At 44.4% G+C, this 12,820-nt stretch overlaps 1 protein-coding gene across 1 annotated transcript in view; it reads right to left on the minus strand.

Moving 5' to 3' along the window:
- Positions 1–11,495: 11,495 nt before the first annotated feature.
- Positions 11,496–12,820, minus strand: part of LOC132467528 (GA-binding protein subunit beta-2-like) — a 5,384-nt gene continuing 4,059 nt past the window's right edge. The window contains exons 5-6 of the mRNA XM_060064859.1: positions 11,805–11,953; positions 11,496–11,520 (exon numbers count right to left, since the gene is read on the minus strand). Coding sequence (XP_059920842.1) covers positions 11,496–11,520; positions 11,805–11,953 — 174 coding nt within the window. The remainder of the gene's footprint in view (positions 11,521–11,804; positions 11,954–12,820) is intronic.

A 12,820-nucleotide genomic window follows, 5' to 3' on the forward strand; every position in this document is an offset into this window, starting at 1 on the left:
AAAGTATGTTTAACAACTATATAACCATAGTGCAATCAGCTACAACAGCATTGCGGCAACAAGTCATTTGAATGAATCTGTTTGGGCACCGCGACCATGATGCGCAGGTTTGACCTGACCCCATTAAAGACCTTATGAGTTCAGCGGTCTACCACCACGCAGATGCTTTTGAGCTCACATAAACAGCCGCTGTTGATTTACAAACCAGCGCGCATTCAATTGTGCATGCAAACAAGGTCACCACTGTACAAGAGGTGTGAGCAGGCCTGACCTTGTTAATATATTATGGGCTGGCAATGGGAAACAAAATCAGAAAAAGCAGAGGAGGCGACAATTCAATCAGGGTAGTTAGGAGCAGTTCAATAAAAGAGGTCTTCATTAGGGCTGTAATTGTGCATCACCGTTGTGTGGAAAAGGAAAAGCACGTCACACAGACAGTCCAGGCTTTATTTATGATGATGCAAAACTGAATATTTAATCACCCTCTCTCTGCGAGACGTCAAAGTCATCCTCATGTATTTCAAAGGAACAGGCCAGAGTTCATGGTAATGATAATAATATGTTTGATTAATATAGAATTTCCTAAAAACTCAAATGCACTAAATAAGACATAAAAAGAAGCCCAAATCAATAAAAAGTAACATTCAAACATTCAAAAGCATACAAATGAATAGGGAGAAAGAGGCACAGAGAGGTGAGGAGAGCCAGACGTTGAATGTGATATTTAAATGGTGCTTTTGGAGTGAGGCTTTGAAAGAGAGGCCAGAGCTGGAGACAGGATCTGTTAGGGGGAAGGACTTCAAGACTCCTCTAGTCACTAGAACAACCAGGAGAGGAGGTATTAAGCTCTAGCCACTAGAACAACCAGGAGAGGAGGTAGTAAGCTCTAGTCACTCGAACAACCAGGAGAGGAGGTAGTAAGCTCTAGTCACTAGAACAACCAGGAGAGGAGGTAGTAAGCTCTAGTCACTAGAACAACCAGGAGAGGAGGTATTAAGCTATAGCCACTAGAACAACCAGGAGAGGAGGTAGTAAGCTCTAGTCACTAGAACAACCAGGAGAGGAGGTAGTAAGCTCTAGTCACTAGGACCAGGACAGGATGTAGTGAGCTCTAGTCACTAGGACAGGAGAGGAGTTAGTGAGCTCTAGTCACTAGGACCAAGAGAGGAGTTAGTAAGCTCTAGTCACTAGGACAGGAGAGGTGTTAGTAAGCTCTAGTCACTAGGAGCAGGAGAGGAGGTAGTAAGCTCTAGTCACTAGAACCAGGAGAGGAGGTAGTAAGCTCTAGTCACTAGAACCAGGAGAGGAGGTAGTAAGCTCTAGTCACTAGAAAGACGTTCGGAAGAGAAGGTAGTAAACCCTAGTCACTAGAACGATGGACAGGAGAGGAGGTAGTGAGCTCTAGTCACTGTGAACAAAGTGAAAATTCCCCTGCATTACCAGCTGTGAATTCCGGCATCCATGGAATCACACGGTGGGGACCGCATGACATCACTGCCACGGTAATGACGCCGCCTTTTGGGGGCCCAGATTCCCACTGTTGACGCCAGCAACCTACCACACCCTGTGCAGGCAGTGCTTAACTCCTACTGGCAACCATTTGACTTCATCGATACCCAACCCCCTCACCAAGCTACCACCAACCCAGGGCAGGCTGAGCAGCAGGCAGCCGGAATTCACCTGGCCAGGCAAGAGTTTCTCTGATCCTCCAACATTGACAGTCAAAGTTCTGTTACAACGTCAAGAGAGGCGGGAACCCGGCATTCAATGTCAGCGAGGCCACCACCGCCTCGCCTTGTTAGTGTCTGGGGTTTGCAGAGGCGTGTGTCGGCTGGGTATTCTGGAGCCGGTGTGTCTGTATGTCTGTATGTATGTATGTATGTGTGTGTGTGTGTGTGTGTGTCTGTGTCTCTGTGTGTGTCTGTGGTACAGAAGTGTGACTTTATTAACTTGTAATGTCTTCCAGTCAGTTTGAAGTGTCCTTTAATGTCTCGAATCAATAAAGTGCTTTCTACAGCTCCGTCATTGAAAGGTGTAGGACATTGTCAATATTTTATCTAAAGCTGTTATCGCCGTCTGCTCTTTACTTTCTCAACAATTCATGACCAGATTGTCTTTTAAGTTCCCGTTCTCCATCGTGTATGGATTCATACTTAAAAACAGAACAATCCAAAGCAGAGGCGACAGTGGATAATATTATTGTGATAAAAACGTTCCTTCCTCCCCCTGATCTTGTTGAACGATGAATGTCATTATTTGGTTGTTGTTCTCTTGTGGGTGAACGAACAGTTGCTTCGGTGTCAACTCGGGGGCCAACGTGTACTCCCCCCCCCCCCACCACCACCGCACCCCAAGCACCCACACACACACAGATACACAATGGAATTGTCCGGAAACAAACAACAACAGCAAAATGGCCGCCCGCAGCAGATAGTGTCCTTCAATAGCACGATAGAATTGTTCCCGCGGCCGCAAACACAATCCCCCCTTCCTTCTCGGTCATTCGATTATCAACGCTGAGGGCATAATCCCTTCTCCTCGCACAGGCGGTGTATTCATTTCCTCTCCTTCCTGTTTATTTGGATGTGTTTGAAAGGTCACGGCTCCATCGTGTAGGATAACGCTGATCTGCTCTCAGCCGCTGTTTGCTCTAGAGATTGTGGTCCAAAAGCACGTTTGTGTCCACGATGGTTTTGGACTGAGAAGCTTGTGGTCTCTCTGGCCATTTCCATGCATATGAATGTGAGTGTGTTTGTCTGTGTGTGTGCGTGGTATGTGTGTGTGTGTGTGTGTGTGTGTGTGTGTGTGTGTGTGTGTGTGTGTGTGTGTGTGTGTGTGTGTGTGTGTGTGTGTGTGTGTGTGTGTGTGTGTGTGTGTGTGTGTGTGTGTGTTTGGGAGGCGTTGGTGTGTATGTTTGTGCGTGTGTTTGGTTTGGTGCTGTTGGAGCGGTAGAGCCCAGACAATTATTTCAGCCTGTGGTTGATTCTGTGTCTGTGTGGTTCTGCGTGTGCTTGTGTGTGTATGTGTGTATGTGTGTGTGTGTGTGTGTGTGTATGTGTATGTGTATGTGTATGTGTATGTGTGTGTGTGTGTGTGTGTGTGTGTGTGTGTGTGTGTGTGTGTGTGTGTGTGTGTATGTGTGTGTGTGTGTGTGTGTGTGTGTGTGTGTGTGTGTGTGTGTGTGTGTGTGTGTGTGTGTGTGTGTGCGTGTATAAGCGTGCGTGTGTGATTCCCATGCACACAGTGCATGTGTCATCACATCACACATCTGTGCCTGGACAGGGCCTCTCAAAGGGACTCGCCTGCCTTCTGCTTTTCCTAATCATGCTATATTGATTCGGTTTCCTCTGGATCAATATTTGTTATGCATGCCGTTTTCCCTCCTCCGTCAACACTGCAGGATTATCTCACCAGGGAGCCCCTCCGCCCAGGCAAAAAATAAATACTGTCCAAACAACAGCTGACTTGGTGAGTCAATGGGCTGCTGAATCCACCTAGCTCCAGACATTTTTTTTAACTTGGAGGCTTTTAGGGTGCGTGGCCTTTTTAAAATGATAGAAATTGTTGTTTACCTGCAGCGGAGGGGGGGGGGGGGACTTCTCTTATGTTACCATTGTACCAAGTATTAACATTCGGGTGGCATATGTGTTCTGTCAAAATCACAGATTTACATTCAGGCGTTCATCTGACTGCCAGAGAGAGAGAGGGAGCGAGGGAGGGAGGGAGATGGAAAGAGGGAGAGGGAGGGAGAGAGAAAACAGAATTTAGACATTAGTACTAACAAAGTTTGTATATATATATATATATTTATATATATATATATATATATACATATATGTCAAGCACATTTCTCAATAGGAACACAAATACATCAATACATTCGGGTTTCTACATTTGGGTCGCAATTTAAACATATTCAGTTTAAACTACTTCTGGGCATGCATTTTGACATAAATACTAATTATTTACCGGTGCTTCGTGCCTTTCGGCACACAAATCTCCCCTGGCGCATCCTCATCACGCGCACAAGACGTGCATGTACGAGGGATGTACTCACAGGCACAGGCACACCAACTCTCCTCCACACACGCACGCACGCTGACAGATTTCTGCAGCGGAAGTGCATTTGACTTCCCGTCAGCAGGTGATGTAGCACACATCCTCCTGTGTGTGGTCGGCGGCGATCGGTGCGCACGGGGCATTCATCTATTATAAGCACTCTGTTTCCTCAAAATGAAGACGTAATAATCTCTCAGGTCGGCAAGGCCGGCAGACACAGAATCATTAGGTAGCAGAAGTCCTTCTCTCCGACGTGACGGTGTATTATTCATCACTATTCCCAGATAACGAGCTGATATTAGGGCCATAAAGTCATGTTCTCGTAATTTCGGAGGAGGATAATCAACCGTTATATTCCATCCACGTTTTTCTAATGGCAACCGCTTGACACATGACAACCACTGAAGGGCTATTCCAGATTCCAGGAAGTGTAAATGCTGCCATGTTTTGGGTCCATCTATACTTAGAGCCAGCTGATTGCTCTCAGTAATTGCACCTCTGGGTTATGCAAATGAGCTCAATTGAATCGTTGTCCTAAAAACCTGGCATGGACTATGTAGTGACATGGAGCCGGAGGCGTGGGCAGTGCTGAATACTTGGGGAAATGAGGCCCAAGTCTAGCTGCGATGAAATCACTTAAATGGAAAAACCTCATCATTGGTCAATTTAAGAAAGGGTATGAGTATTTGCTCAATAAACTGTCCTTTGGTGGCTTTTGTACTGTCTTTGGCTTTCTTTTCTTTTCTTTTCTTTTCTGCTCTCTCTCTCTCTCTCTCTCTCTCTCTCTCTCTCTCTCTCTCTCTCTCTCTCTCTCTCTCTCTCTCTCTCTCTCTCTCTCTCTCTCTCTCTCTCTCTCTCTCTCTCTCTCTCTCTCTCTCTCTCTCTCTCTCTCTCTCTCTCTCTCTCTCTCTCTCTCAGACCATTTAGTCCCCACCTCTCCATGCAATATCTCAGATATTAACTTTCGTCTTTCCCACAACACAAAGACAACCCCCTCCAACGAAAACTAATGTTTCTCCAGAGTATGCACTCAAAGCAACCCCGCTAAATGCTTATCGATGAATAATCGCACCAAAACACTCAGAAGGGTTTCCGCCCCGATCAGTCAACAACACCAAGCTTCCTCATCACCCATGGCAACAGGGCAGCCATTACAAGGCTATTTTTATGGGCTAATTGTACATCAACAGAGATTGAGTATATTGCACAGGAGGTCCCATCGCTGTTGGTTAAGCTAATGGGATGTCTGGTAGTCCGCTGTGGCTCCCTGGAGGGAGTGGGTTTGGACGAGGAGGCGCGCCCTGCCGTGGAGATTGTTTAATCCTGTTTGATTCTTACTGGCCCACTGGCTGTTGCCAGCTTGGCAAGGACCAAAATACTAAATACAATTGTTTGTACTCCTTTAACCATTTCCCTTATTTCATCAATTTGGCTTGTTGTATTGAAGATTTCACAGCAGGAAAGCAATGGAGCAAAGTAAAACTCCTTTAATATGCAAACTTTGAAGTGTTACCAATCAAAACAGTTTAACTGACAAAATCCTACCAGAGAATTAGTTGAACCCTGAACCATAACTCGACCACTCATCAACCAAAACACTGCTGCCAACACAGTCCATGTCCTGACCATTAACATGCTAAAACCCAAACTCATTGATTATAACTCTTCCAATATGGTCTTCCAATAAGGAGCAAAAGAGTGTCCTTGGCGATTGTGTCCGTGTGCTAATATGGTTCTACTTAAAACAATGAGGCTTTGTTCTTAAAAAAAATAATTGCTAGTGAGAACAAAAGAAAGTAGGAGAGAGGATGTAGACTATGAGCCAGTCAATGAAGAGCTATCATTTAGGGCTAATGCAGCTCGCGGTTCTGTAATTGCTGTATTCAATGAACAGTCAGATACGGCCAGTGCGTTGATTGTTTCATTGTGAAATATGTCATTGCGTCATACGTGAACGTCCTAACTTCAGAATTCAGCAGCAACTTTTGAAGTAGATGTGAAAACTGCAGCCAACTGCCGTTTTAAGCCTCTTTCTTTGGGGTTGCAGTTAATTCTAAATGTATGTTTTATCTCCTGGCTTGGTGTCTTGCCCTGCTGGGCCCTGGCAGCAGATAAATGTTGCTTTGAAAGATGGTCAGGAAGGGACAAAGAGGGAGAAGCCATTGGACTTAATTACCATTCTGCTCACTTCCGAACCTTAATCACTTTCCATCTCGTCAACTTCGTCACACACACACACACACACACACACACACACACACACACACACACACACACACACACACACACACACACACACACACACACACACACACACACACACACACACACACACACACACACACACACACACACACACACACACTATTTACTATAGTACACACTTTATAGACGCCACACAACTGAACACGCTTAGGATCACAAAGTTGAAAAAGTCTACCATGTCTGTCTGCAAATGTGTGGTTTATGGTAAGATTATCTAAAAGGTTAGCTGCTTTTATATAGTCAAATTCAAAACACATATTGGGGCGTATGTGTGTGTGATGATACTTTGCATTCCCCTTCCATCTGTCCATCTCCATGAGTGTGTGTGTGTGTGTGTGTGTGTGTGTGTGTGTGTGTGTGTGTGTGTGTGTGTGTGTGTGTGTGTGTGTGTGTGTGTGTGTGTGTGTGTATGCGTGTATGTATGTTTGTGAATGTGTGCCTGTGTGTTTGTGTGTGTGTGAATGTGTGTGTGTCTGTGTATGCATGTGTGTGTGGGTCTGTATGTGTGTGTGTGTGTGTGTTTGAGCTGTGCGTGCGTTTGTGTGTGTGTATGTATGTGTATGAATGTGTGCCTGTGTGTGTTTGTGTGTGTATGAGTCCAAGTGATTGTGTATGCATGTATAGATGATGACAGAGCAGCGACAGAGCCCTAACCCTGAGCCTTCGCCCTGGTGACAGCCGGGCGGGGTGCCTGGTGGTGTCTAGGGTGGGGGGTGGGGGGGGGGGGGGTGCTGGTGGGAGGTTGAGGGTGGGGGACACATGCCAGCTGGACAGAGGGCACCCAAAAAAATAACCAAGCGTCCAACATGGTGGTGCACAGATGTGTGCTCTCTCGCAACAGTCACTGGGGTTCTGATCGTGTCTGGCACCAACCGGCCTTCACCACCAGCTCACATCCCAACTTCCTTCCAAAGACTAACAGCATGATGAGGAGTAGGTCTAGTAGCTAGGGTATTAGTGGGGAGCTGCAGAGGAAATGCATTGGGTTTGAGGCCCCCACGTCTGCATCCTAACTTGTAGGATATCTGTCTGCCATTTTGTGGTAGCTATCCAGTGTTTCTTGCAATAAGCGTAAGTGCGCATCCACTTTTTGGCATGGGTGGGATCAGACCCGCTTTTTAATTACATGTCTCGGATTTCACTTTAATTGATTTGGATAAATAAAAGAGGGACTCAGATGATAATAACTACTGAAACATTGTACATCTAGCCAGGGTCTGCCCGTGTGCGTGTGTGTGTGTCTGTGTTTGCGAGGTAATCTTATTGTCTTGATTAACTTCTCCATATCAAGTTACACTGTGTTATTGAGGCTTTCTCCTTTAATAAGCGCACTGTAAATCAGCCCAGCTTCCTCCTGCCCTTCTGTTTTTACGATCGCTCGCGCAATGCGCAGTTTAGACCGGTGGAGGAACGGCGTAATTAATGATCACATAAAGTGACATCATCCTATCAACACACGTCACTTTAACTCTAGCATTTTTCTGTGTCCATCTCTTAGATGGAGACATCATCATATTGTATCATACCATACTGTCATAGCAACTCAAAAGAAAAGCACTGGCCATCGATCAGAAATTATAAATATGCTCTGACCACCAGACTGCACTACGGCTTTGGATACACACTTTGTTGAATAGCCAAGCTGTAAAAGACGAATAAAGGCAAGGCAAGGCAACTTAATTTATCTAGCGCTTTTCATACACAAGGCAGACTCAAAGTGCTTCACAGATAAACATTGTCATACAATAAAATAAAATAATAGATAAGTAAAAGAAAACATATGCAAAGAAATGAGTAAAATAGAAAGTTAAAAGGAATTTTCGTAATAAAATAGAAAATAAAGGCAAAGTTAAAAAAGCTTTTGAGAAAGTGCAATGTATTTAAGAATTAGCAAAAAGCTAAAGCAAACATAAAAGTCTTCAGTCTTGTTTTAACGGTGCTCAGAGTTGGGGCAAGTCTTAAATCCTCAGGGAGCTTATTCCAGCTATTTGTTGCATAGTAACTAAATCCTGCGTTCCCATGTTTCGTGTTTACTCTTGGGATAATTAACAGATTGGTCTCAGAAGATCTTAGTGGTCTAGAAGGCTTATGTAGTGGAAGCATAGCAGTTAAATATTTTGGGCCAAAACTATGTAGGGATTTATAGGTTAGCAACATGATTTTAAAACCAATTCTCTGACCTACAGGAAGCCAATGTAACGATTTAAGAATTGGTGTAATGTGTTCAAATTTTTTGGTCTTTGCAGTAATCAAGCTTACTAGTGATAAAGGCATAGTTTTTGTAAGTCTTCGGTGGACGTGAGCCCTCTAAGTCTTGCTTCATTTTTAAGGTGATAATATGCAGATATTGTAACTGATTTGATGTGACTGTCGAAATGTAAATCTGAATCCATGATAACCCCTAGATTTCTGGCTTTGATTGAGGTTTTCAGGGACAAAGAGTGAAGGTGTTGGATTACTTTAAGCCTTTCCGTTTTAGAACCAAATGCAATTATCTCTGTTTTTGTCCTCATTTAGTTGAAGGAAATTTCGGCACAACCAGTCTTTCACTTGCTCAATGCACTGGCACAGCAGATCTATGGGCCGATAGTCATTTGGTGATAGCGATACATAGATTTGCGTGTCATCAGCATAGCAATGATGGTCAATATTGTTATTTTGTATGATTTGCCCTTGTGGGAGCATGTAGATGTTGAATAAAGAGGTTCTAAGATCGAACCTTGTGGGACTCCGCATGTCACGTTGGTTGATTCTGATTCTGATTTAAAGTCGCCAATGAAACAAATTAGTTCCTATTTTGTAGTAGGACCTGAACAATTGAAGACTTTGCCTGAAAGCCCCGCCCCAGTTTTCTAACCCATCCAAAAGTATTGTATGGTCTACAGTGTCGAATGCAGCACTGAGGTCTAGTAGCATTAGTATTGAGGTTTTGCCAGTCTGTGTTAAGAACGGATGTCGATTACAACTTTAATAAGGGCGGTCTCAGTGCTGTGCAGGGGTCAAAATCCTGATTGGAAGTTGTCATATCAACTAGTTGATTGCCAGGAAGTGATTAAGTTGCTGGAGGACAAAATTTCTCATGATTTCACTTATGAAGGGTAGATTTGATATTGGTCTGTAGCTGTTAATAATAGAGGCATCTAGGCTCCGCTTTTTTGAAAGGGGTTTAATAACTGCAGTTTTCAAAAGCTTTTGGGAAATTTCCTGACTGGAGAGAGTTGTAAACTATCTGCAATATGTCTATTGCTAGGCAGTCGAAAACATTCTTAAAGAGGTTGGTAGGTAAGTATCAAGGCAACAGATGGATGGCTTTAGTTGTGTCACAGTTTCCACAAGAGTTTTAGAGTCTATAACATTAAAGCATGCCATCCTCGCCACGTTACTCTTGCCTGAACAGGGTGGTAATCCAACATTGTTGTTTGAAGTGGAGAGATTGATGGTGCGTTTGATGCCTTCAATTTTATCAGTATAAAATGCTGCAAACTCATTGCATTTCTGCGTGGAATGGAGATCAGTTGGAATTTGAGTTGGGGGGTTGGTCAGTCTGTCAACAGTTGCAAATAGGGTTTTTGCATTATTAGCATTGGTTTTAATTATATTGGAGAAAAATGTTTCTCTGGCACTTTTTAAGTCTAAATTGTAGGCACGGAGGTTCTCTTATAGATATCATGGTGAATATGAAGCTTTGTTTTAGCCAGATGCGTTCAACCTCCCTGCATTCTTTTTTCTGTGCTGTTACAGTAGCAGCTTTTCTCCAGGGGGCCTTTTGCTTTCCAGAAATAGTTTTAACCTTATAAGGTGCAATGACATCTATGACTTTCAAAATTTCCAAATTAAAGTTTTCTACAAGATCATCAGCAGAACATGGGTTGAGAAGTGGTAGCAAGGATATGGCCTTTTTAAAAGTACATTAGAATCTTCATTGATATACCGTTTTTTGACAGTATTGATTTTGTCTTATGTCGGGAATAAAGATATGTTAAGAAAACACAAAGTGGTCAGACAAGGAAGGATCAGTCACAGAGAGATCAGAAACATTGTGGACCTTTTGTGATAAGTAGGCCTACCTTATATTTAAGTGTTTAGTCTGGGTTCCAGCAGGGGAGTTATGAATGAATGTCCAGGTAAACAAGAGTTAAATTCAAAGAACTAAGTTATATTCCAATAGAGTAACAAACGTAATCTAAAGTAACAATTGGTAATTTCAAATAAATCGGCGGGAAATCAATGGTTGCTTTCAGTCAGACATACTTGATGTCCTTCAAAATAAAAGTATCGACCAACAAGGAAACAAAAAAGTCTTGATAATCGTCATGATGAAAAAATATCACATTGTAATGACCTCGCCGTGACATAACGATGTCCAGTCATGAGTCCTTGAAGGAACTTTAATGTTACAAACCAGGTCACTGAAATCCATAACCAACTGCAAAGATCCACACTAACAACAACCGGTTACTCGGTTAACCCCCCAACCCCCAAACCCGGTCCCTTCAACGTGCAGCCCCACCCTCCTGTTCTCCCAAGGCCCTCCCCCAGCTGACCTGATGATTCGCCCCCACACTGATTGACAAGAAGAACATCCCAATGCATGCACACTCAGAACAACTGGCATAACGGACAACGAAATACAATGCGACACATAATACACATGCTCTTTAAATGTCCCAGGGTCGCTACAATATCATATCATAATAAAGAAGATCTAATTTTGTTGTATCATATCATTGGAAATATTAATATATATTTAAATATATAGGGAACTAGCTTGTGTCAAATCATGCTCAATAGAAGTCTGGGAAGTTAATTGATTGTTTCTTGATTATGACATTGTTAGCAGTAGCACTGGGTTTTGATCTGTGATGGCGCGATGAGACTTGACTTTTACGAATGTTTTTTTTGGTGTATTTTGATATATTTTGGGTATCTAATCATTACAACAAAAGTGTCAGTCGTTCTTTTCACATTTTTAAGAAATGATCTTGCTAAATGTGCCATCCCAGATAGAGACCCCAGAGTGAAGACCAACTTATCTTGTGTTTCAAGCAAAATAAAAATAAAAAAATACAACTCATCACTAGGACTGAAGCTGGGCAGCTGGTAAACAAAGAAGTCTCTGCGCTCTCTGCTGCACATCCATGATGTCACCGCTGACTGAATTAAAACCGCCATCACGCCGTAGTGCTCTGCTTCAGACTGCAATCAGAGGGCAAACAGTGAGTCATGCTCAGTTTGATAAAAGCCCCAAAACTCTACCCAGCGTCATTTTGGGGCGAGCAGTGGGGCAGGTTGTGTACTGTGGGTGTGTGTGTGGAGGAGGGGGGAAGGGGGGCTTGTGTTCTGTGGATGGTAGGTGTAGTCGTGTGTATTGGGGGCTGGGTTGTGTACTGTGGGGGACGGGCCGGCTGCGTGTGCTGGAGATGGGTATGGGTGTGGTGTTGTTTTAACAAGACCAGAGTGCTGAGGCCGCGCTTAGAGACCCTGGGTCCTGACAGCGGCCTGGTCTTCTACACCCGGCCTGGCAGTTCAGCACCAGCTGGTAGCCGGCACAGCACCCAGCAGCACCCAAGATGTCCAGGAAAACGGTGCCCGGACAGGGGGGGGGGTTGTCACCCAGGCCCACCGCTCCCTATACGCAGAGTACGCAGAGTGCGTAGGGCACCGCCTACCTGGGGGGGGGGGCACCAAAATGAAGGTTTAATTTTTGGTGCCCCCCCCCCCCCCCCGCTCGGGAAGTCCTGTCCAGGGCACAATTTAATGTCGAGCTGCCTAGGGCACCGAAACGGCCAGCAGCGGCCCTGTTGTCACCTGCCTCATCTCTGCCTCCAACAGCACTCAACCTAGATTTACATTTTTATGGTGACATTGCTTTCCTTTGGGTTCCCTTTTGTAGTGTGTTTTGTGTTTGTGTGTGTGTGTGTGTGTGTGTGTGTGTGTGTGTGTGTGTGTGTGTGTGTGTGTGTGTGTGTGTGTGTGTGTGTGTGTGATTGGAGACCTAGAGAGAGAGAGAGAGAGGTGCATTTAATGGAGATAAAACTAGTAACTGGCGAGACGAAATCCGGCATCCTCCTTGAACAAGCCCAGTAGGAACCTGTGGTTGCGCTCCTCATCGTGTTATGTCCCATGGTTTTCCTACACTTAAAAGTATAAGTGCCGTAAAAAAAGGCCTACTCTTCCATTAAAGCCAACACCACAACGGCTCAGCATTATCTGCATGATAATCTGATTTGGATCGGAGCAGCATCCCCATTGTGACTATAAGAGGAAAATCACAGAAGCATCTCCCAGAATCAAAATCTAGGATTAGTTTCATCGAGAGGATCATTTCTTCATTTCGGATGAATCAATCCCTGTTTATTGCGGAGAGAATTACCGACGCGGTTATAACCCAATCCCCCGCCCCCCACCCTCTGCGAATCTTCAGTCCCTCGCTCATCAGGAGATAGCGCCCGACCCACGCTCCGCCGCGATCACCGCTGAGATAAGAAGATGCGTG

The sequence above is a fragment of the Gadus macrocephalus genome, chromosome 11, assembly GCF_031168955.1.
Source record: "Gadus macrocephalus chromosome 11, ASM3116895v1".
In the NCBI taxonomy this organism is placed as follows: Eukaryota; Metazoa; Chordata; class Actinopteri; order Gadiformes; family Gadidae; genus Gadus; species Gadus macrocephalus.